This window comes from Salmo salar, chromosome ssa14, assembly GCF_905237065.1.
Source record: "Salmo salar chromosome ssa14, Ssal_v3.1, whole genome shotgun sequence".
Lineage (NCBI taxonomy): Eukaryota > Metazoa > Chordata > Actinopteri > Salmoniformes > Salmonidae > Salmo > Salmo salar.
Window position 1 is genome coordinate 61,155,307 of NC_059455.1, and position 25,265 is coordinate 61,180,571.

The window sequence follows — 25,265 nt, forward strand, 5'->3', positions numbered from 1 at the left end:
GAAATATGAGATTGTAGGGGTTACGTGGCAAAGAAAAATATAATCTGTCTGCTATAAAGACTTCACCCTAATTCAGGATGTTCTTATATAGATTACTTGCATATTTGAAGGATTTAATCAAGACCCACAATGCAGCAGTGTCTAGTTTTTCTTCCACATTATAATCTGCCGGATCTCAAGATGCACGCACACACTGATCTATCTTCACACGCCAGCTCAGATATAGGCACACGCAGATCTGTGGAAGCCCACATACACACATCTGTACTGATCCACACATACAAACAAACACTTCCACACTGAGCCACCCCTACCTCCCAGGGGAGTGTGTCAGGGCCCTAACTGATTAAATCTTGGCATTGGTTGCTGGCTCTGTCAGCATCATAGAACACAGGCAGTTGTGTGGATGGCCTGCCACCCATTTCCCAGGTGACAGATTCTCTTACGTGCACATCTGCTGTGGACCGAGTTCTTGCCCCCCCTCAAAAAATGGTGGGACCAACAGCAATAAGGCATCAATAATAATAGTAGCAGGGTTGGGTAGGTTACTTTTTATAAATGTAATCCGTTAGTTACTAGTTACCTGTCCAAACTTTTAATTAGTAATGTAACTTTTGGATTACCCAAACTCAGTAACGTAATCTGTGTCACGCCCTGACCTGAGAGAGCCGTTTTTCTCTGTTTAGTTAGGTCAGGGTGTGATATGGGGTGGGCATTCTATGTATTGTATTTCTTTGTGTTGAGCCGAGTATGGTTCCTAATCAGAGGCAGCTGTCTATCGTTGTCTCTGATTAGGAATCATACTTAGGCAGCCTTTTCCCACCTGTGTTTGTGGGTAGTTGTTTTCTGTTTCGTTTTCTGTACCTGACAGAACTGTTGGCTTGTTTTCATTTTATTATTTTGTGTTTCATAGTGGAATAAAGTCATGAGCACTTACCACGCTGCGCTTTGGTCCCCTTCTCATTACGACAGCCATTACAATCTGATTACATTCTGTTACTTTTAGATTACATTCCCCTTAAGAGGCATTAGAAGAAGACAAAAATGTATGTTACCAATTGAAACACATCTATTGCAGGATTAATCAATGTTAAAGTTTACATAGCTGGCCATATATGGATGTTACATTTTACTTTATGGGTTGGTTATGTAGGCTTCTTCTGACCCATCGCTTTCTACTACATATAATAATACGATTAAATTATATCTTTACATTAAAAACCAAAGTCTATCAGAATTCCAGTCATTCCAATAAATGTTATACCCCTTGATCTTCAAGAATAGGACTTGGAAATATGGAAGTATAGATTAGCCAAATTGTTTTACCTGAGCATAACCCCAAAACTAAGGATTTATTAGCCAGCCCTACTCCGTTATGGAGGACTGATTGGGCTCCTTGAGTTGAAAAATAAATGCTGCGCTCATGGAATGGCATGCTTTGAGCACTACTGAAAATGTCTATTTACATGTGAAAAATGAATGCCATTTGCTATAGGCCTATTGTTGACCTTTTTGTTGGTGACACTTCGATATCTTGATAATAATGCAGCTGTTTAAAGGGCAAATCCACCGATGAAACAATAGCAAAATGGCCGCACAGCCTCTGTTTTGGTAAAAAGCTGAGGGATGGGCCTGAAGAAAGGTAACCACTTTCAGATTAATAGACAGAGCTATGGATGCAAGGACTGACCATCCATGATATCAAAATGGATTGTTTTAACCATGTTATGAGGCTATATCATGTTTATTTACATTTACTTCGTTTACAAACATTGGATAAAAACAAGCTTATATTTTGGGTTCTCATGGAGCGTGAGTTGGACTATGCTCATGAGGCATTTAAAAGTTATGTTCTTCAAGAATCAATGGATATACTGTACCAGTCAAAAGTTTGAACACATCTACTCATTCCAGGGTTTGTCTTTATTTTGACTATTTTTTACTTTGTAGAATAATAGTGAAGACATCAAAACTATGAAATAACACGTATGGAATCATGTAGTAACCAAAAAAGTGTTAAACAAATACAAATATTTATTATATTCTTCAAAGTAGCCACCCTTTGCCTTGATGACAGCTTTGCACACTCTTGGCATTCTCTCAACCTGCTTCATGAGGAATGCTTTTCCAACCGTTCCAATCGTTCCCACATATGCTGAGCACTTGTTGGCTGCTTTTCCTTCACTCTGAGGTCCAACTCATCCCAAACCATCTCAATTGGGTTGTGGAGGCCAGGTCATCTGATGCAGCAGTCCATCACTCTCCTTCTTGGTCAAATAGCCCTTACATAGCCTGGAGGTGTGTTTTGGGTCATTGTCCTGTTGAAAAACAAATGATAGTCCCACTAAGCGCAAACCAGATGGGATGGCGTATCGCTACAGAATGCTGTGGTAGCCATGCTGGTTAAGTGTGCCTTGAATTCTAAATAAATCATGACAGTGTCACCAGCATTGCACCCTCACACCTCCTCCTCCATGCTTCACGGTGGGAACCACACATGGGGAGATCATCTGTTCACCTACTCTGCGTCTCACAAAGACACGACGGTTGGAACCAAAAATCATAAATTTGGACTCATCAGACCAAAGGACAGGTTTCCACCGGTCTAATGTCCATTGCTCGTGTTTTTTGGCCCAAGCAAGTCTCTTCTTCTTATTGGTGTCCTTTAGTAGTGGTTTCTTTGCAGCAATTCGACTATGAAGTCCTGATTGACGTAATCTCCTCTGAACAGTTGATGTTGAGATGTGTCTGTTACTTGAACTCTGTGAAGCATTTATTAGAATGTGTTTAATGTCACTCATTTTGTTGGTGGGGGCTGGGACAGTCACACCTCTCGAAGCCTATGCATAGCACTGCCTGCTGTGGATCCTCCAGGTGTGGGTCTGTGGTGGGGGGGAGGGGTGTGGTAGGCCTCGTCTGGGCGAGTCTGAAGCTGGGCTGGGGTTGTCTTTGTTGCGCTGGCTGTAGTGGGCGTTGAGGTTGGTGGTGCTGTGGCCATGGATGGGGGGTCCAGGGTGGAGATTGCTCCGCTGTTCCTGGGTGGAGAGTTTGGGCTGCAGTTTAAAGTGATGTCCTTGAGAGTCTTGGCAAGGATGGGGACTGTCTCCCTGTACAGGTGAACATGGTCATAGAGACAGTCCAGATCGAGGGTGGGATGGTGGGTGTACTTTGGTTCGCAGGGCACAGTCCCATGGAGAGACTGGCGTTAATTCTTTGGTTTGTGGCAGGGTGGAAGTGCTTCCTCTGTAGAAGGGTTGACACCACGATCCTTGAGTTGGGGAAGATTGCGGAGGCCTTCTCAATCACTCCCCGTAGTGGAGTCGCCACCCTCTCCTGCTGAGCACGCAGGTCGTTGCTTCCGGTGTGTATGATTATGTGGCTTGGCGACCCGAGCTGGGCCTTATCAAGCAGCTCCATGGCACTCTGCGTTGTTGGGCACCACACCTTTCTCCTTTTGTGTCTAGGGAAAAGATTATTCTCCTGAACAAATTTCCCATTTGAGTCCATCAACAGGACAATGTCAGAGTTTCTTCTGGACTGGAGGGGGTAGAGGGGGGGCTGGTCTGTGCCGGTGCTGCTGTCAGTGGGAGGCTGTTCTGTGGGCAGGGGGGAGGTGTGCAGCAGGCAGAGCTGGGTAGGCCTGGCTGATTGGGGTGGGGTCCTCTGCTGTGTGAGGGCAGGTCACAGGGTGGTGCCCTAGCTTCTCCTGCAGCCTGTCCTCTGTTCTCTTTCTCTCCTGCAGTTCCTCTCTTAGTGTGGTCAGCTCCTTATTACTGCACTGCCTGTCTTTTTGGAGCTCTCTCTCTCTCCCTCTCTCTCTCTCTTTCCAAGATGAATGATTCGTGTTGATGACCCCTACAGAACAACACATCTGCTTCGTGCCCATCACATACTTTGTTTTTGTCCTCTGTCCTTCTCTACTATTCCTTTCTCTGCTTCTCCCAAGTCTGCACACATCTAGACTGACTGAGTTATTGTTTATTGCGCAATGTCTCTATTAAATAAGCAGCAGGAGCGCTGATCTAGGATCAGGCCATGTATTCTTGCTCATTATGACATTAAAGGCTAAACTGATCCTAGGCTTACTGTAGATCAGCACTCCTACTCTGAGATGGTTTAATGGCACTGCTGGCCCTGGTTGGTGGAGTAGCTGACGCAATCAAATGGGGGGAGGGAGAGAGAGAGAGAGAGAGAGTCCACTAGGTTCAAACAACCACAGATGTTACTGATGAAATGAGAATCAGAATGAATAGTAGCTTTATCTTGAGATGTTTCCATAAAACGCAGCCAGTCTATTTTCTGTGTGTAGTCGTTAAAGTTCGGGTCAACTCCGTGTCGAGTCAGGAAGTGAATCGAAGTTCATTGTGTATTTTTTGTTTCAGGAGTTTACAATGCTTGACTTATGAGTGGACTTGACCCATTTTTATTTTTTGTTTTTTTTTTACCAGGTATGTTGACTGAGAACACATTCTCATTTACAGCAACGACCTGGGGAATAGTTTCAGGGGAGAGGAGGGGGACGAATGAACCAATTGGAAGCTGGGGATGATTATGTGACCATGATGGTATGGGAATGTAGCCAGGACACCGGGGTTAACAACCCTACTCTTACGATAAGTGGCATGGGATCTTTAGTGACCACAGAGAGTCAAGACACCCGTTTAACGTCCCATCCAAAAGATAGCACCCTGGACAGGGCAATGTCTCTAATCACTGCACTGGGGCATTGGGATTATTATTATTATTATTATTATTTTTAGACCAGAGGAAAGAGTGCCTCCTCCAGCAGCATCTGGTCTCCCATCCAGGGACCGACTAGGACCGATCCTGCTTAGCTTCAGAGGCAAGCCAGCAGTGGGATGGTGTACTACTGGCTTGAATTGGAGTGAAAGTAGACCCAATTCTAGTGACTGAGGTATCAACGTCTTTCTCTTGCTATTATAAAGTGATGGGTATTTACCATGTTATCACTAAGTACCTAATAGGAATGTTGCAAATAATATATATATATATATATATATATATATATATTTTTTTTTCTTAAGTGTATACATGTCAAAGTAGTACTACCTACGGTATGTAATGTACTCATGCTTTGCTTCCTTAGTGTACAGTTTGAAAGCGGCGGCACTAAGTGACAGTCAGTCTCAGCTCTTATTATACCTCCACCTGTGGAGGGCGTTCCAACTTCCATCAACGACTATTCATACAGCTGCTTCTGTGTTGTAAAGGTGGCTTCATTTGTATAATGCCAAAATAGGCCTAAAGAATAGTCCTTTTAAAGCCGGCGCCGTCATTGACTGGTCAATTATTGTCTGTTTATCTACTATTATCTTCTATTGGGTTTGCGGTCTATAGGTGGTCTGCTAATGACGACAGGCCTGTTGACGTTGCTCTGGTTTGGTGTGGTTTTAGGGGTGAGTGGTTTTTAATGTGTAAGGAGGATTGCAGACAGCTGTTGGTTTCTGTCAAGACGAGGGACTCGGGGTAACGTCTGGCGTTGTTATTTTTCAAGACGTTGGACACACACACACACACACACACACACACACACACACACACACACTAAACAGAAAAATGCAAACGCCCATAGACGGAGACACGTTTTGTCTCACACAATCACGCTCGCGCAGACAGGCACGCACACACACACACACACTCCACGGTGTTGTGCTGTGTGAGCCTGCAACACTTATTTATTTGCGAGCAGCAGGAAAAAAACTGTCAGTGATGTGTAAATTCACTATAAATTATTCAACACCGTTTCCATCAGCCAAAAGACGGCCAGTTTTCAAAATTCTCTCTGTCCATCAACCTCCCCATATCTCCCCCTGATCCCCCTCTCCCTACAACAGATAGACCAACTACAGACAGTCTGCTTTTTCTTTTGTAGTCTCCAAGTCTGTGATGGACATGAGAGATAGAGCGTTTAAATCTAATGGAAAATGAAAATAGCGAAGGGTGGGAAGCAAGCAGGCAGCACAGCCCCCCCCCCCGATTTTGACTCCTGGCCAATCTAGTGGAAATCGCTCAGCTCTGATTCATCCTAATAGACCTGCTTCTCTTTCCACAATCTCTCTCTTTGCCCCTCTCCACCTTTTGTGCAGACCACAGGAGGCTGGTGAGGGGAGGAAGGCTCACAATAATGCTATCAAACACATGGAAACCATGTGTTAACCCCATTCCGTTCATTCCGTTCCAGCCATTACTATGAGCCCGTCCTCCCCAATTAAGGCGCTGCCAGCCACCTGTGGTACAGGGACCCCAATCTCCTTCTCCCTCGTCCTCGCTGTCTTTCTTCCTGTCCCTCTCTCCCCTCCTCCATGTCGGCTCTGTACCTCACTCTCCCTGTTCCCCACCTTTTGTACAGACCCCCCTAATCGTTTTTTTTTCTCCTCTTCCTCTTGTCACAGAGGGACTGTGCTTCTGCGCTGCACTACACTGTCTGTTCTTTTAGCCTAATGGACAGCTGTGGTCTCATTTCTATATTTAACATCCTATGATGAAGTTTCTCATACTCTCAGCCCTGAGTGTGTGTGAATGGGTAGGAGTGTGTGTGTGTGTGTGTGTGTGTGTGTGTGTGTGTGTGTGTGTGTGTGTGTGTGTGTGCTGGGTTGAGGAGTTGTGTCTAGGTGTGTGTGTCCGTGTGCTGGTTGGTGTATATCTTTATCTAGGGGTGTGTGTGTGTGTAGTTTTGTGTGTCCGTGTGTGTGCTGGGTTTAGGAGTTGTGTCTAGGTGTGTGTGTCCGTGTGCTGGTTGCTGTATATGTTTATCTAGGTCTGTGTGTGTGTGTGTGTGTGTGTGTGTGTGCTGGGTTGAACAGTAAGTAATAGTGCTAAGGGATCAGCTGGTGGTCCGGTCGTATCAGTCCAGATTATAGAGCTTAGTCCTTTATCCACATCTCACTGTAATTAACAAAGAGAGAGAGAGGGGGAGGGAGTGATGGATGGAGAGAGAGGGAAAGTGAGATGGAGAATGAGAGAGGGAGAGACTAGGAGAAATGGAGAGGGGTATTAAAAGAAGCACGCAGGCACGCACTGATGTACGGACGTGTGTACACACACACACACACACACACTGACCCCCCCCCTCCACACACACACACCAAGAGAGGAGAGTGGATTGTGTGTAATGACAGAGTGTGCTAGTGGACTGTGTATTTGTGTACATGATTGTACATGTGGACCTAAGTACTATGTCCAGAACAAATAGCACTGAGGATATGAACCTAAGCTCTGTGTGGTTTATACTCGAGAGCAGTTACAGTTCAAGACCTCTATAATATCCCAATTTGTGGGTAGACTATACAGACTGGGTGGGATCCACCGGGAGCGCTGGACTGGACATGTGACATAGGTCTGCCTGCACAGTGGTGAATCACTCTCTACCATATATTTAGGTCAGAGGTTGACAGAAGAAATGTCGGGCCCTATGAATGTGTGTGCAAATTCATGCACGTTTGTGTGAAATGTGGTGCAAAGGATGTGCGTGCAATAAAGTTGTCACACGTCGGCCTATACAAGATAGCTTGTGTTCTATGCTGGAGCTCCTATGCATATGTGTTACTAAATCCACTGTGTTAAAATGATAAAGGGTTTTAGTCGGGCAGTGCTAAACACGTAGTCTCAAATGGCTTTACTTTATGTGTAGGCGTAATTCACTTCATAAACATCCAAGGGTCACATTGTACATTCATTCGAACATCCGTCACTAATATGGACGGTAGATGGCGTTATATTGTGTAATGTATGCGTGGATACTATCCAATTCAATATGACTTTATTATCCCTCGTGAGGAAATTGGCTACGTCTTTACGCGGCAAAAAAATAAAAAATAAAACTACAGAGGAACATTGCAATTAGCGTAGCTCCTAGATAAAATAATCACAGAGGACTAACGGGCAGTATCAAGAAATCGCGTAGCTTCAAAAAACATCAATAGCAGATATCCAAGAGACTACACACGGAATTCAGCTAGCTTCGACTCTAACATATCTCCCGTTCCTTCTTAGATGTTGATCATTAAAATCATTTCAAGAAATAATTATGATACATCATTTCTCTAAAAAGAGAAATCAAGGTAATACAAATTAAAACAAGAGGATACGGTCTAAGCTTTGATATTTTGGCTCGCTGTTGTTGTTAGCCTTGTCTCCGTCTGAGTGGTGCATTGAGTAATATATAAATCATAGACGTGGTGTGTGTGTCAAGGGAGGATTTGGACTGAAGCCATACAGACAGAGAGATAGATGGGGGAGAGGGACGAAGGGAGGGAGGGATGGAGGGAGAACATGGGACAGGCTTATCTGTCCGTCTGCTGCAACTGTCGTACGGGGGGATGGGGGGGGATCCATAGAGAAAAAACAAACATGTACAAGATGGGATTAAACATCTGCATACACCGTAGACTTACACGCAGCAGGAGAGGATGCCCTGCCACGTGCACGTATAGACATGCACGCAAACACACACCGAGCACGACATGCACCTGTCACTCTGAAAGTTTGAGTGATGACACACAGCAGCCTATTGGCATTTTCCGTTTATGGTGGAGAGGGAGATGAAGGGAAAGAGAGATGGGTGATGGAGGGAAAAATGAGTTACATATTAAGGATGTTGTTACTGCTATAGTAAGGCATTACTAGCATGGGGACTGGGACCATCCTACTTTCTCTCTCTCTCTCTCGCGCTCTCTCTCTCTCTCTCTCTCTCTCATGTAAGAGAATACTTGGAGAGCTCATTCCTCCTCACATTGAAACCTGAACTGCCTATTAAACCTTACACTCTCTCTCCCTGTCTCTCTCCCTGTTTCTTTCTGCCTCTCTTTCTCTGTCTCTCTCTGCCTCGCTCTCTCCCTCCCTGTCTCTCTGGCGCTCTCTGCCTCGCTCTCTCTCCCCCTGTCTCTCTGGCTCTCTCTGCCTGGCTCTCTCTCTCCCTGTCTCTCTGCCTCGCTCTCTCTCTCCCTGTCTCTCTGGCTCTCTCTGCCTCGCTCTCTCTCTCTCTGGCTCTCTCTGCCTCACGCTCTCTCTCTCTCCCTGTCGCTCTGGCTCTCTCTGCCTCGCTCCCTCTCTCCCTGTCTCTCTGGTTCTCTCTGCCACGCTCTCTCTCTCCCTGTCTCTCTGGCTATCTCTGCCTCGCTCTCTCTCTCTCTCTGGCTCTCTCTGCCTCACGCTCTCTCTCTCCCTGTCGCTCTGGCTCTCTCTGCCTCGCTCTCTCTCTGTCTCTCTCTGCCTCGCTCTCTCTCTCTGGCTCTCTCTGTCTGTCTCGCTCTCTCTCTCCCTGTCTCTATGTCTCTCTCTGCCTTGCTCTCTCCCTCCCTGTCTCTCTGGCTCTCTCTTCTCACTCTCTCACTCCCTGTCTCTCTGGCTCTCTCTGCCTCACTCTCTCTCTCTCTGGCTCTCTCTGCCTCGCGCTCTCTCTCACATGTCTCTCTGTCGCTCTCTGCCTCGCTCTCTCTCTCTCCCTGTCTCTATGGCTCTCTCTGCCTCGCGCTCTCTCTCACTGTCTCTCTGGCTCTCTCTGCCTCACTCTCTCTCTCTGGCTCTCTCTGCCTCGCGCTCTCTCTCACCATGTCTCTCTGTCTCTCTCTGCCTCGCTCTCTCTCTCTCCCTGTCTCTCTGTCTCTCTCTGCCTCACACTCTCTCTCTCTCCCTATGTCTCTGGTTCTCTCTGCCTCGCACTCTCTCTTTCTCTCTCTCTCTCCCTATGTCTCTGGCTGTCTCTCTGCCTCTTTCTCTCTCCCTGTCTCTCTTTCTCTGTTCTTTCTGTCTCTTTCTCTCTGCCTCTTTTTGCCTCTTTCTCTCTGCCTCTCTCTCTGTCCCTTTCTATGCCTCTTTTTCTCTCCTGTCTCCCTGTCTCTTTGCCTCTTTCTCTCTCCTGTTTCCCTGTCTCTCTGCCTCTTTCTCTCTGCCTCTCTCCCTCTCTGCCTCGCTCTCTCTCTCTCCCTTTCTCTCTGTCTCGCTCTGCCTTGCTCCCTCTCTCCCTGTCGGTCTTTTTCTGCCTCGCTCTCTCTCCCTGTCTCTCTGCCTCTTTCTCTCTCCCTGTCTCTTTCTCTCTCTCTCTCCCCTGTTTCTCTCTTCCTCTCTCTCTCTCTCCCCTGTTTCTCTCTGCCTCACTCTCTCTCTCTCCCTGTATCTTTCTGCCTCGCTCTCTCTCCGCCTCGCTCTCCCTGTCTCTTTGTGTCTCTCTGCCTCGCTCTCTCTCTCCCTGTCTCTTTGTGTCTCTCTGCCTCGCTCTCTCTCTCCCTGTCTCTTTCAGCCACCCTCTCTGTCTCTCTCTCCCTTTCTCTCTGTTTCGCTCTCCCTCTCCCTGTCGCTCTGCCTCTCTCTCTCTCTCTCCGTCTCTTTCTACCTCTCTTTCTGCCTCTCTCTCTCCTGTCTCTGTCTCTTTCTGCCTCTTTCTGTCTCTTTCTGCCTCTCTTTCTCTCTGCCTCTTTCTCTTTCTGCCTTTTTCTCTCCCTGTCTCTTTCTGCCTCACTCTCTCTCTCCCTTTCTCTCTGTCTTGCTCTCCCTCTCCCTGTCGCTCTGCCTCTTTCTGCCTAGATCTCTCTTTCTCTCCCGGTGTCTTTCTGTCTCTCTCTCTTTCTGCCTCTCTCTCTCCTGTCTCTCTGTCTCTTTCTGCCCCTCTCTCTCTCTCTCCCTGTCTCTTTCTACCTCTCTCCCTGTATCTGCCTCTCTCTGCCTCTCTCTCTCTGCCTCTCTCTCTCTCTCTCTCCCTGTCGCTCTCCCTCTCTCTCTCTCTTTCTGCCTTGGTCTCGCTCTCCCTGTCGCTTTCTCTCGGTCTCTCTCCCTCCAACTGTATTCTCTTAGGTATGTTCTGTGTAGGGTGTAACCCTAATCTTCACCCATAGCCTTCAGATATAAACTGCTACAAAATCTCTCCTACTCACACGATCCGTTCTTTATTCTTCTGTCTAGTTTTCTATTCCTTGCTCTGTCTCTCCCGCACATTTTTCTTACTTTCTATCCCATATTTCTCTCCCTCCCTCTGTCTCTGTCTCTCTCTTTCCTCTGTGTGTGGTGCTGGGGCCATCCCAAAGGCATCAACAGCTGGCCACATCCTGTGCTCTCTCTTGCTCTCTCTCCTCTGGTAGCAGAAATGGCCAGTCTACTGCAGTATGGAAAATGAATAGAGGCAGCACTGTGGGCTGTAGTGATGTATGTAGACTGAACAGACAGTGCATGGTTGGAGTATGCGTAGTACTTCTTAGACTGTATCATTATACACATATTATGTGTTATGGCTGTTGTATGTGTTATGCTTTAACCTTTAACATGAATCCTATGTTAACTGTATGACGTGTGTAGATGTACTGTATGACAGTGATGTGGAGAGGAAGTGTGTGTCTGTGTGCATGCTTAAGTGTGTTTGTGCATGTGTGTGTCTCAGGGTTAGCCCTTCAGTCTGTTTTGTGTTCGCTGAGGTGAACAGAGCATGCACACTATTGACTATTTAGCCTAACAGCTAATCCATACTGCCTGTCAGACAGACACACACACACACACACACACACACACACACACACACACACACACACACACACACACACACACGTCATTGACAACTGACCTTTGCACACTGCTCGTGAGAAATTGGTTGTGGGATCAACTGACCAGCAGCCGCTGTCAATCAAGCGGTCCTGCTCGATACTCTCCCCTTCATTCTGCTTCATTACCTCATTCATGTTTAATATGGGGACTGGGATTGGATGGAGGGATTGGGGAGGGAGGAAGAAAGGAAATAAATAGGTAGGGGAAGAGGTAGAAGGGGTAGAAGATGAGAGGGAGAAGGAGAGGGAGAAGGAGAAGGAGAGGGAGAGGGAGAAGGAGAGGGAGAGGGAGAGGGAGAGGGAGAAGGAAAGGGAAAGGGAGAGGGAGAAGAGAGAGGGAGAAGGAAAGGGAAAGGGAGAAGAGAGAGGGAGAGGGAGAGGGAGAGAGAGAAGGAGAGGGAGAGGGAGAAGAGAGAGCCAGAGGTAAAAAGGAGAAGCATACATTGAAATTTAGAGGTGAGTCTAGTTCAAACATGCACCTGCATGTGCACACACTTAACAGACAGTCATTCATACACAACACACACACACACAGTGATGATAGCCGTACCACACTGAGCCCTGGGCCTCAGCATGCTGGCAGACGCTGCCGTGTCTGTGTGTGTCTGTGTACCGTCTGTGTACCGTCTGTGTACTGTGTGTGTGTGTGTGTGTGTGTGTGTGGTCTGTCTGGTGTGTCTTTTAGCATCTCCAGGCCTTCGTTCCGGAGTGAGTGTGCATATGAAGTGGCTATGTTGAGCGTAAGAGTGATGTTTTGTAACAGATCCTATAGGCTAGATAGAGTTATTTGGCAACTTTAAGTGTCTTGAATGATACAAACCTTTTGAATGTCTTTAGAAATCAAAACATATATATGGGCTGCGTGGTGCGACTATAGGATAATGATGATTTGAGAAAGTCGCTCTGGTTCTTGCCTCCAGGCCGGACAGCTGTTCTCTCGTCAAGTGACTATATTATCACCCATCAGACTATTCTCAATTTAATATTTTTCTTTACTAATATGTCAAATTTGTTTCGATTTAGAATGGCCATTAGTAAATGGGCAGGAACAGGGGCAGGGGGAAAAATGCATGTCATCTGTATGCACTCAAATAGAGAATGGAGGCCTCACGTTTCCTCACAGTCTGTTTTTCAATGATGCCGGTGGGCTACTTCGGTTTTCTTTAGCCCAGCTGTGCTTAAACGCATGATACTGTTTAGATTTCATTTGCATTGCTGTCAGAGTGGTTAGAGGGACAATAGAGCCCTGAGTACCAGGCCACTAGGACCTGATGGTAGTTACTAGTGATGCGCCGATATGACATTTATGCACGATACCGATATCCAATATTTTCCTTGCCGTAAAAACCCGATACCGATCACCGATATTAAAACATTTTGCGGCCTTTTAAGCATTTTAGTACAGTTAAATAGTTAACACACATACCGCTGCGTCCATGTGTAAGGCACTGTATCTCAGTGCAAGAGGCGTCACTGGTTCGAATCCAGGCTGTATCACATCCGGCCGTGATTGAGAGTCCCATAGGGCGGCGTACAATTGGCCCAGCGTCGTCCAGGTTTGGCCGGGGTAGGCCGTCACTGTAAATAAGAATTTGTTCTTAACTGACTTGCCTAGTTAAATAAAGGTTACACACACCACACTGACCAAAAAGTTATTTTGTTGGCATTTACGTATGCCCCCGTTACCAGTAAAACGTAATCAAAACCTATTTCTTTCACTTAATTGTTGTGCTGTTTTGTTGTTCATTTGTTCAGTCATTTCATTCTCAACCAGGATTTCTATGGAACGCCGTTTAGGTCTTTGCGTGTCAAAAAAAAAAAACAGCCCTACGTGTGTGAGTGTGTGTGTGTGTGTATGTGTGTGTTTATGAGAGAGCAAAAGATACAGACAGAGGACAAAGACGTGTGTGTGTGTGTGTGTGTGTGTGTGTGTGTGTGTGTGTGTGTGTGTGTGTGTGTGTGTGTGTGTGTGTGTGTGTGTGTGTGTGTGTGTGTGTGTGTGTGTGTGTGTGTGTGTGTGTGTGTGTGTGTGTGTGTGTAGGCTGGAACAGTGTGTGTCGCCTCAACTGCTCAATTAGATCCTGTTTTCCTCCAAATTGTATTTCCTCCATATTTCATGTGTAATATTTAACAACCTCAGCCCCCTCGGGACACAGGGGACCGGAAGAGCGTCTGTGAGGCGTCTGCAGATCACACACGCAAACAGTGCATGTATAGTGCACCCAAAGTGCAGAATACACACACACACACACACACACACACACACACACACACACACACACACACACAGTACACTTTATTAGAGTCATACTGCAGTGCACACTTTCACACTCTGTACATAGGCTTACTCTCTGTATGACACTCATCAGCTATCCACATGTAGAGCTTTAATAAAGGTTGTAGGGTGCTCTACGTGTAACCCTCACACTGATCAGAGCACATTTCAATGAGGGCTCACTGAAAATAATCGTACAATCAGACAAACTACCCTTTCATACATTCCAGTGCATATGCATGCATACATAGGGGAGAGTGGGGTAACTTGAGCCAAAAGGGTAAGTTGAGCCACCCTTGTTTCTAGGAAACCATACGGAAGATGAATCATTTGACCAAATATTTTGGCAGAGGTCATCATTTCATGGCGTGTGTGAAGGATGAAACCAACATGGAAAAAGTGGTAAGCAAGTTAGGTCCCCCCCAAAATATGAATTTGTTGTGTTAGAGGTTTCATGATGCTTGTATCTTAACCAAAGCAGACCATTTTAAGAATCTTCTATACATCCGTTTGGATCCCTATAAGCTTCAATATGAGGTCCTAAACCAGTGGTCACTAACCAGTCGATTATGATCTCTAAGGCATTCCTAGTCGATCACCAAACATTTCTGTAAAAATCCAACGATTTAAGCCTTGCATTCCAATTTTCTTTTATTTGTTCCGCGCTGTTGGCGGTAGGTGCACTTGATTCAGCAGCACTTTGAAAGTCATAGACTTTAAAAAATAAACCATCCAATGCGCGGTCTCCCTACTTCCACTCACGCTACAACCAGCACTGCAGCTGCAATTAATGAGTACAGCAAAGTGTTCTGACAAGCTTGCGTTGTTATTAACTTTCTCTGGTCACAGGAGTAACAACATTAATTGGTGCATGAGGCAGAAATAATGCAGTGCGACTTGAGTTTCGCCATCAGCTGGAGGACTGTGTCTCCTTTTCTCAGCGGAGGGAGGGAGAGAGGAGGGACGGTGAGTCAAGTGAGAGGCAAAAAAAGCTAATTATTATGCTCACTCAGCTGTACCTCACAAGTAATACAACAAAGTATCTATTACCAGTGTGATCATATACTTAACATTTTTAAATACCTTATCATTTCAAAAAGGTCTGAGAAGAACAACATTGGCAGGGCAATTCAAGCATATAGCCAATATACAGTGATAATGTATTGGGCCTAGTCTAGGCCTACTGCACAAACCTCATTGCTACAGAACTGTTTTTAATTGGTTAATGTTATGTTTCTTAAGTCATGTTCAAAAAAAAATATCTGAGCGGTAGATCTCGGCTTATATTTTGACAAAGTGATCTCGACTCAGAAAAGGTTGATGACCACTGTCCTTAACCTAGCATGAAAGTGCATCCTTGTAGCTGTGTGAGCTAATATAGTCAAAAGTTTTGCCTTAGGTTAAGTTGAGCCAATGGCAAGTTGAGCAAATGGAAGTGTTTTCTTCCCTGGCGTAATGCAAGGTATAATCACTGGGATATGAGGTAACAACAGGGCCTGGTCTATGTTAAATTTTTATTTTTTTAAGTACAACGTGTTTGTTAGGTGTTAAAGGGATATTTCAGGATTTTGGCAATGAAGCTCTTTATCTACTTCCCCAGAGTCAGATGAATTCGTAGATACCATTTGTATGTCTCTGCGTGCAGTTTGAAGGAAATTGCTAATTAGCGTTAGTACAGTGACTGAAAGTCTATGGTAACCGCTAGCATGCTAAACTTCCTTCATACTGGACGCAGAGACATTAAAATGGTATCAACACGTTCATCTGACTCTGGGGAAGTCCCGAAGTATCACTTTTAGCCTGTGTTAAAAGCGATTGTGATTGTGTCGAATTGTGTTTGGGAAATAAAGATACACATGGTTTAAAAATGGCAGTGGTAACATTTCATTCAGTACAGAAATTTGTAGGCTGCTTAACTTACCCTGTCCTGTGGCTCAATTTACCCAATACCGGGGTAAGTTGTGCCAAGCGACCACTTTGTTTTCAAAACTGTAATGTTTACATTAATTCTGATTATTTCCAGGGATACACAACATCCTGAAATACACTGAGTGTACAACAAATGATGAACTCTTTCCACGACATAGGCAGAAAGCTAGGATCCTTTATGGATGTCACTTGTTAAATCCACATTGAGACATGGATTGTGTATATGTGCTATTCAGAGGGTGAATGGGCAAGACAAGATTTAAGTGCCTTTGACCGGGGTATGGTAGTAGTTTGTTTCAAGAACTGCAACGGTGCTGGGTTTTTGAGCTCAATAGTTTCCTGTGTGTATCAAGAATGTTCCACCACCCAAAGGACATCCAGCCAACTTGACCCAACTGTGGGAAGCATTGGAGTCAACATGGGCCAGCATCCCTGTGGAAGGCTTTCGATACCTTGTAGAGTCCATGCCCCGCCGAATTGAGGCTGTTCTGAGGCCATCCCTGTTTTGAGTTGCAATTCAATATTAGGAATGTGTTCTGTACACTCAGTCAATATGTAGATATCTTTGTTAGAAAAAATGCTGTATTTCCCCAGACAGATTGATGCTGAATGTACAAAGTGGTGACATTTTCCCTACTCTCCCCCACCCACCTACATACATACTGACAGAGAAATTCATTCATGCATATTTCACACATTATTATATACTAAATCACAGTACTGTACATCCCACACCCATAATAAGAATGATACAAATGCTCACATACACTTAACATAACCCTTTACACACACACACACACGCACACACACACTCACATTCAATGGGTCATGAAGATGGCGTACAGAGAGGAGACATGCTCCATGTCCTGTTAGCAGACAGAGAACAGTCTGTTACTTCTGGCCCTGCTCCACAGACACACACACACACTTCCTCACTAATTCAGTAGGAGAGGGAAAAAAAGAGAGAGAATGACAAAGAAAAAAGAATGACAGAGACCGAGAGAGAGTGAGCGAGAGAGTGAGCGAGAGAGAGCCTGTTCATTTGTTATTGGAAACAAACTGCTGTTAAATGATTTATTTGTTCCCTTGCTTTAAGTAAATTCCCTCATTAAAAAACAGCAACAAACAAATAAGCATGACCCAGAGTGAGAGGAAGTAGGTCGCCAGGAACAGGCTCACTCCACTCCCACCACATGCTGGGGAGAGATCTCTCTCTGTCTCTCTCTAATGGATAAGTAGCTATACAAGTTCATCCAAAGACACATTATACACACTCAAATGATAAATAACACACATTGGCTCGTATCCACTAACTATCGGACACAGCCTCCGATTTGAGAAGATATAAGTATGTACACGAGCACACACAGAGACAGAAACACACACACACACACACACACAGACTGCAGTTTCAGCAGAACTGGCTAAGCTCCGTCAACAGGTGGAAAACAGCACAACAACGCAGTACAGTGGTGGCAAACGGAAAACAATGCCCCCTTTCACCCCTCTTATTCTCTAGTGTGTGTGTTTGTGTACAGTATGTGGTTGTGTATGTGGATTTTGTTTGGGAGGGTGCAATCTTCATTATGTATGTATGTGTGTGTGGGTCTCTATTGAATAGCTGGTGGATGTTTGCCTACAGTATGTGAAGGTGTGTATTACTGTAAGTGTGTGTGCATTTGTATGTATATTACCAGTCAAAAGTTTGGACACACCTACTCATTCAAGTTAGTTTTTTTCTCTCACTATTTTCTACGTTGTAGAATAATAGTGAAGACCTCAAAACCATGAAATAACACATATGGAATCTGTAGTAACCCAAAAAGGTTTAAACAAATCAGAATATATTTGAGATTCTTCAAAGTAGCCACCCTTTGCCTTGATGACACCTTCTCAAACTCTTGGCATTCTCTCAACCAGGTTCATGTGGTAGTCACCTGGAATGGATTTCAATTTAACAGGTGTGCCTTGTTCAAAGTTAACTTGTGGAATTTCTTTCCTTAATGCGTTTGAGCCAATCAGTTGTGTTGTGGCAAGGTAGGGGTGCTATACAGAAGATAGCCCTATTTGGTAAAATACCAAGTCCATATTATGGCAAGAACAGCTCAAATAAGCAAAGAGAAACGACAGTCCATCATTACTTTAAGACATGAAGGTCAGTCAATCTGGAAAATGTCAAGAACTTGGAATGTTTCTTCAAGTGCAGTCGCAAAAACCATCAAGCACTATGATGAAACTGGCTCTCATGAGGACCGCCACAGGAAAGGAAGACCCAGAGTTACCTCTGCTGCAGAGGATAAGTTCATTAGAGTTGCCAGCCTCAGAAATTGCAGCCCAAATAAATGCTTCACAGAGTTCAAGTAACAGACATCAACTGTTCAGAGGAGACTGCGTGAATCAGGCCTTCATGGTCGAATTGTTGCAAAGAAACCACTACTAAAGGACAACAATAAGAAGAAGAGACTTGCTTGGGCCAAGAAACACAAGCAATGGACATTAGACCGGTGTAAATCTGTCCTTTGGTCTGATGAGTCCAAATTTGAGATTTTTGGTTCCAACCACCGTGTCTTTGTGAGACGCAGAGTAGGTGAACGGATTATCTCCCCATGTGTGGTTCCCACCATGAAGCATGGAGGAGGAGGTGTAATGGTGCTTTGCTTGTGATACTGTCAGTGATTTATTTAGAATTCAAGGCACACTTAACCAGCATGGCTACCACAGCATTCTGCAGTGATACGCCATCCCATCTGGTTTGCACTTAGTGGGACTATCATTTGTTTTTCAACAGGACAATGACCCAAAACACACCTCCAGGCTGTGTAAGGGCTATTTGAGATGGTATGGGATATGTTGGACCGCAGAGTGAAGGAAAAGCAGCCAACAAGTGCTCAGCATATTTGGGAACTCCTTCAAGACTGTTGGAAAAGCTTTCCTCATGACGCTGGTTGAGAGAATGCCAAGAGTGTGCAAAGCTGTCATCAAGGCAAAGGGTGGCTACTTTGAAGAATCTCAAATATAAAATATATTTTGATTTGTTTAACACTTTTAGTTACTACATGTCTCCATATGTGTTATTTCATAGTTTTGATGTCTTCACTATTATTCTACAATCTCAAAAATAGTAAAAATAAAGAAAAAACCCTTGAATAAGTAGTTGTGTCCAAGCTTTTGACTGGTACTGTATGTATGCATGTATACACGACAACCCTGAAAGTGACACTCATTCAACAGCTCGCCGATAAATCCACATCAACATCCCAATCAATGCAAACATCAGCAATTTTCACATTTTAAAGCCTGAGCCTGTATCTCATCACTCACAGAGGGGTAAATAAACATTGGTCTGTACAGTCAAGACAGAGACAGGCTAGATTAACGGCAGCAATATTTTACGCTGACGCCCCTTGGGCAGGTAAACAAGACCATTGCCAGCAGGAGCAGAGGAGAGACGAGGCTATAGGAACTCTTTCATAAGAAACTTGTTTATGCTGTCTGTCTGTTGACGGTACTTAGAGGAGTGAGAAACACGATGGGCCGTTAAACGTTTCCACTGGCTTTATAATGGCTTGCATTCATGAGGTCGTTTTTGCTGGTTTTCAGCGTGCTTTACATTTAGGTGGTTGGGGGTGTGGGGAGTAGGGCCAGGACGATACCGGTATTGCAATATTTTGTCTGTGGCAAACATGAAAACACAAAGCAAACCAAACTCTTTGGTCCTTTTAAAATCTGCTCCATGTAAATATTGTGTCTTTTATACAGTAGCTTGGAGAATAAATCAATGTGACTGGATGACAAAATCAAATCAAATGTATTTAAATGTATTTATATAGCCCTTCTTACATCAGCTGATATCTCAAAGTGCTGTACAGAAACCCAGCCTAAAACCCCAAACAGCAAGCAATGCAGGTGTAGAAGCACGGTGGCTAGGAAAAACTCCCTAGAAAGGCCAAAACCTAGGAAGAAACCTAGAGAGGAACCAGGCTATGAGGGGTGGCCAGTCCTCTTCTGGCTGTGCCGGGTGGAGATTATAACAGAACATGACCAAGATGTTCAAATGTTCATAAATGACCGGCATGGTCAAATAATAATAATCACAGTAGTTGTCGAGGGTGCAACAGGTCAGCACCTCAGGAGTAAATGTCAGTTGGCTTTTCATAGCCGATCATTGAGAGTATCTCTACCACTCCTGCTGTCTCTAGAGAGTTAAAAACAGGTAGCACGTCCGGTGAACAGGTCAGGGTTCCATAGCCGCAGGCAGAACAGTTGAAACTGGAGCAGCAGCACGGCCAGGTGTACTGGGGACAGCAAGGAGTCATCATGCCATGTAGTCCTGAGGCATGGTCCTAGGGCTCAGGTCCCCCGAGAGAAAGAAAGAAAGAGAGAATTAGAGAGAGCATACTTAAATTCACACAGGACACTGGAGAAATACTCCAGATATAATAGACTGACCCTAGCCCCCCGACACAAACTACTACAGCATAAATACTGGAGGCTGAGACAGGAGGGGTCAGGAGACAACATAATGATGTTTGTTTCCAACATTAGTGCTGTTTTCCTACAGAAGTTAAAAACCCCTTCGTGTTTTGTTTCCTTGCCACGATACTAACGAGTATCGCAATACTGGTATCGTCCCAGCCCTAGCGGGGAGGTCACCTGAACTACCTAGCTCAGAACTTTGAAGGAATGGGTGTTGCATGGTACCCATTTTGCACCAGAATGTTCTCCACACATTCGATTGACACATGGTTGGGAACATAGGGCTCTTTTAGTAGCTCTGGAGGACTTTCTTTTGCTCAGATATGCACTGATTTCAGGTCAGCTCTGTCCAAAACCATCACAACCTGAACAGTTCATTTAAACCCTTAACAACTAATTTATGATCAGTTCTCTCTACCCACAGCCTTAACCATCTCTATTATATACATAACAACAAAACTGTCCCCATACCAGTTCTTAATTTAACAACACAAAACCACACTCATCTCAACCGTCAAATAGAGGGGATGCTGGTGCCTGAGCTAATCATGGCCTTTCACACCCAAACCACTGTAGGAATGATATCCAATCAGATGCCAGAATGACCACAAGCGTAAACATACATTGAGAGCAAATGTGTTGCTGGAATGAAGCAACCCATTGTAATGTGTCAAATCGTCATAATGCACGTCAAATACAGTTGGATTTGATTTGATTAAAAGCCATGAATTCCATTCTAATGCTATCATCCCCATATGCCTATACCAGAGAGGACAAAATATAGCACTTTTTGACCACCAATGCAATTATAACCCCAAACCACTAACCTTAACAGAAACCAAACTACAGATAAATAGTTCATGTACTAGGTCATCTTAGTTGACAATATTGCCACTTGTGTCAGATCCTTTCTAGCATGGCTTTCTAGCATGGCTTTCTAGCATGGCTTTCTACCAACAGTCTATCAACAGCCTCATGTCAAATCCTGAGAGGAATGTGTACACAGAATATGGGTACTGTTATGTTTATCTTATCTTTATCTTGGCCAGGTCGCAATTGTAAATGAGAACTTGTTCTCAACTTGCCTACTTGGTTAAATAAAGGTGAAATATATATATTTTTTTCAATGTTGCCGTTACAGTTGGATTGGCTAGAATGTCTTTCCGTGTGACTGACTGTACTTTTTGAAATGGAAACAAAAGAAGTTGATGTGGACCCTGTGTGGGTCTAACCAATAGAGAGTTTTTTTCTTCTTCTTCACAACACAGTCATCTAGTTCATGCAGCGGTCAGTGGCAATATAATGGTGTAGCTAAGATGTGGCTATGTCTTTCTATTGTACTCTCTAACGCAACACAGAACTCTGTTATATAACCGGTCTAGTCATTCCAACCATATTGTGTGTGGGCGTGTGTGCTTGTGTCTAAACGCCCAGCATGAATTGTGCCCAGACACACTGTTGTGTAGGCATCTTTACAGAAGCCTAATGTCAATAAGACCCCCTTTGACCCGAACATAATAGTCTTTTGACGCAAGAACTGCTACCTCCATGGTCAAAAACTGAGCCTTTGTAAAAGTAAAGGCTGCATTTTTTTGTCCTCCAACACCAACTCTCAATTCCTCTCTCTCTCCTCTCAGGTTTGATTACCAGGAGCTGCTCCACAACTCCACCTTCTGCCTGGTTCCCCGGGGTCGTCGCCTGGGCTCCTTTCGCTTCCTAGAGTCTTTACAGGTAGGATGCCAAATGCTGATCACAATGCACTAGCATGGTCCTAGAAGAATGCCAAATACTGCACCCAATACGCTAGCCTGGTCCCAGATATGTGACCTGTTTGTGCTGTCTTGTCAACTCCTATGACCAACTCCTGGGACCAGGCTACGAGTACGAATACACCTCTGAACTATCAAGATTATGGATTGACGCGTTTTGTGTTAGCAGTTACACTATTAGTATCATAGCCACGCTCTGCCCAACTATCGTATGAATATCCTTATGCGCTGTACTAACGTGTACAATTTAAGGTTAATAGTGGTGTTGGCTGATTTGCTATAAGAAAAAAATAAATATCATATTTGGAAACTAGAACATTGAAAGGGTTTACCTTTCATCAAAGTCCGCTTCAATAAACCATGTAGTTAATCAAATCAAATCAAATTTATTTATATAGCCCTTCGTACATCAGCTGATATCTCAAAGTGCTGTACAGAAACCCAGCCTAAAACCCCAAACAGCAAGCAAAGCATGTGAAAGAAGCACGGTGGCTAGGAAAAACTCCCTAGGAAAAACTCCCTAGAAAGGCCAAAAACCTAGGAAGAAACCTAGAGAGGAACCAGGCTATGAGGGGTGGCCAGTCCTCTTCTGGCTGTGCAGGGTGGATATTATAACAGAACATGGTCAAGATGTTAAAATGTTCATAAATGACCAGCATGGTCAAATAATAATAATCATAGTAGTTGTCGAGGGTGCAACAAGCACGTCCGGTGAACAGGTCAGGGTTCCATAGCCGCAGGCAGAACAGTTGAAGCTGGAGCAGCAGCACGGCCAGGTGGACTGGGGACAGCAAGGAGTCATCATACCAGGTAGTCCTGAGGCATGGTCCTAGGGCTCAGGTCCTCCGAGAGAAAGACAGAAAGAGAGAAAGAGAGAATTAGAGAGAGCATATTTAAATTCACACAGGACACCGGATAAGACAAGAGAAATACTCCAGATGTAACAGACTGACCCTAGCCCCCCGACACATAAACTACTGCAGCATAAATACTGGAGGCTGAGACAGGAGGGATCAGAAATGATATGATAATCTTGGACAGACTGTGTGGATTTACCACCCATGTTGATGTTTTGGTGAAGGAGCTGTGCTCATGGTTTTACCTACCAATAAACCTCCCAGACTCTTGTGTTCCCTGGCCATCTCTCTCTCTCTCTCAGTCTCTCAATGGTCCGGAAGCTTCCATAGGGTTGCCAGCCTGCCACACTGCTGATCTGAGCTGAATGGGCAAATCCACTGAACGCAGGGCTTGGCAGGGAAGCTCACTCTCACACAGCTAACTCACTCCTCCTCCGCACTCACTCCCCCGCTCTCTCCCTCCTTCTCCCTCTGTTTCTCTTCCCTCTCTTCCTCTGTCTCCTTTGCTTTTCCATTCAGGCCAGTCTGAGATTTGTAAGATCTCCTTTTCTCTTCGTGCCAGCCCAAGCCCACAAAAGAATGTGCAATTACCAGTGTGGTAGGAAACTTACTGCCAGCGTTCCAACTCTCGGTGCATACACTCCTGCGGGGGCACACGGACAAATGCCTGAGTACACACACACACACACACACACACACACACACACACACACACACACACACACACACACACACACACACACACACACACACACACACACACACACACACACACTACCCCTGATGCTCCTCTCTTCATCTCCCAATGCAAACAACCAAAAAACAACAACACACACATTCCCACATTTTTGAGCTGCACTGGGATGCAGTCAGAGGAATACTTCTTAGTCAGTCCACCTCAAAGCACCTCATCTCTGGGGAAGTGGCTCAGGCGAGCCCCAGGCTTCACGTCAGCTCTGGAGGCCTCAACCCTGTTACCTGGAGCGTAGCCTAGTGTATCTTAGCGTTGTCTACATGGCTGCCTGACTGAGGGCCGGTCTCTGGTGAGGCAACTAGTGGAGCTTCAGACCGCCAGAGGGGGAAGTCATCTGATCTCAGTCTGAAGCTGGTTCTGGCTGCTCTCCTGTGATTTAATTAGAAAAAGAAATAAAACCAACAGCCAGGACCGCAGCAGAGAGAGAGGGAGAGAGCTGAAAAAAGAAAAGTAGAACAACATCAAAAACCTGTCTGTCAGTAAACAAGGGGATATGGCAACATCAAACTGTTATCCCCCCTCCTCTCCCCATGTCTCTCTTACTCCCTCCCTCTCTCCATCCTCCCTGTGGAGTGTACTTAATTAGCAGACTAGGAGTTTGTTAAATCGGTGTGTGTGTGAGTGAGTGAGTGAGTGAGTGAGTGACGCAGCAGAAGTTTTGTCTCTTTCTCTCTAGGGCCCCAAAGGGCTCCTGGGACTGGCAAGATAGTAGCTGTGACCCATGCAACCTCCCCAAGAGAGTGTCTCACACACACACACTGCATCATTGATTTGATTATCTTCTCAGACTGCCTTATTGAAGTACCAGCTGCTAGTATACGGTGCTATGTGTCAGAGACGAAGACTGGAAATCTAGACAATATATTTTTTTATTGAATGTCTACCACAAGCAGAGCACATGGACAACGGTAGCATTACCAATTACCCTGTCCGTTTTCCTGTCTTTGTCCGCTTGTCACACTGACTCAGTCTTTCTCCTTCTGTTTCCACTCGCTCGCTCTTTATCTCTCTCTCCATCTAGGCGGCGTGTGTTCCAGTGTTGCTCAGTAATGGTTGGGAGCTGCCCTTCTCTGATGTCATCCAGTGGAACCAGGCTGTCATAGAAGGAGATGAGAGATTGCTACTGCAGGTAACATGCACACGCACGCCCCGCACGTTCACAGCAGGCCTGGAATCAATACTGTTTGAACCCAGTTGATACAGGACATAACCTGACATCCAGCTAGCTAATGATCTGAGAAAAAATAACATTTTGGAAAGGACAAATTATGAAATTGAAATTCAAAATGGATTTGACCCAGAACAACGTTAGGCCGCAATGTGCACCCATATACACACACACAGACACACACATACGCTCGCATGTGCGCACACGCACACACACTCTTTCCCATCCCTCAGACACTCTGACCACCCACAAGCATACACACACACACACACACACACGCATGCACGCACGCACGCACGCATGCATGCATGCCCCGGGGTTAGGGATGTGGAAATTGAGTTTTGAGGGAATAAAGCTGGTGACGGGAGGTTGAACGAGGCCAAGCACATCAGAGAGACAGGATATCATTGAGAGGTGAATCTCTCTTTCAGATCTAGAGATGAGAGGAGAGAAAGAGCGAGAGAGAGAGAGTGAGAGGGAGGAGATGG

At 45.1% G+C, this 25,265-nt stretch overlaps 1 protein-coding gene across 4 annotated transcripts in view; it reads left to right on the forward strand.

Annotated features, from left to right (window-relative positions):
• ext1c (exostoses (multiple) 1c) overlaps positions 1 to 25,265 on the forward strand; it is a 101,427-nt gene that overhangs the window by 70,666 nt on the left and 5,496 nt on the right. For all 4 annotated transcript variants that reach the window (XM_014141519.2, NM_001165318.1, XM_014141518.2 and 1 more), the window contains 2 exon segments: positions 21,867 to 21,960; positions 24,631 to 24,738. In XM_014141519.2, coding sequence (XP_013996994.1) covers positions 21,867 to 21,960; positions 24,631 to 24,738 — 202 coding nt within the window.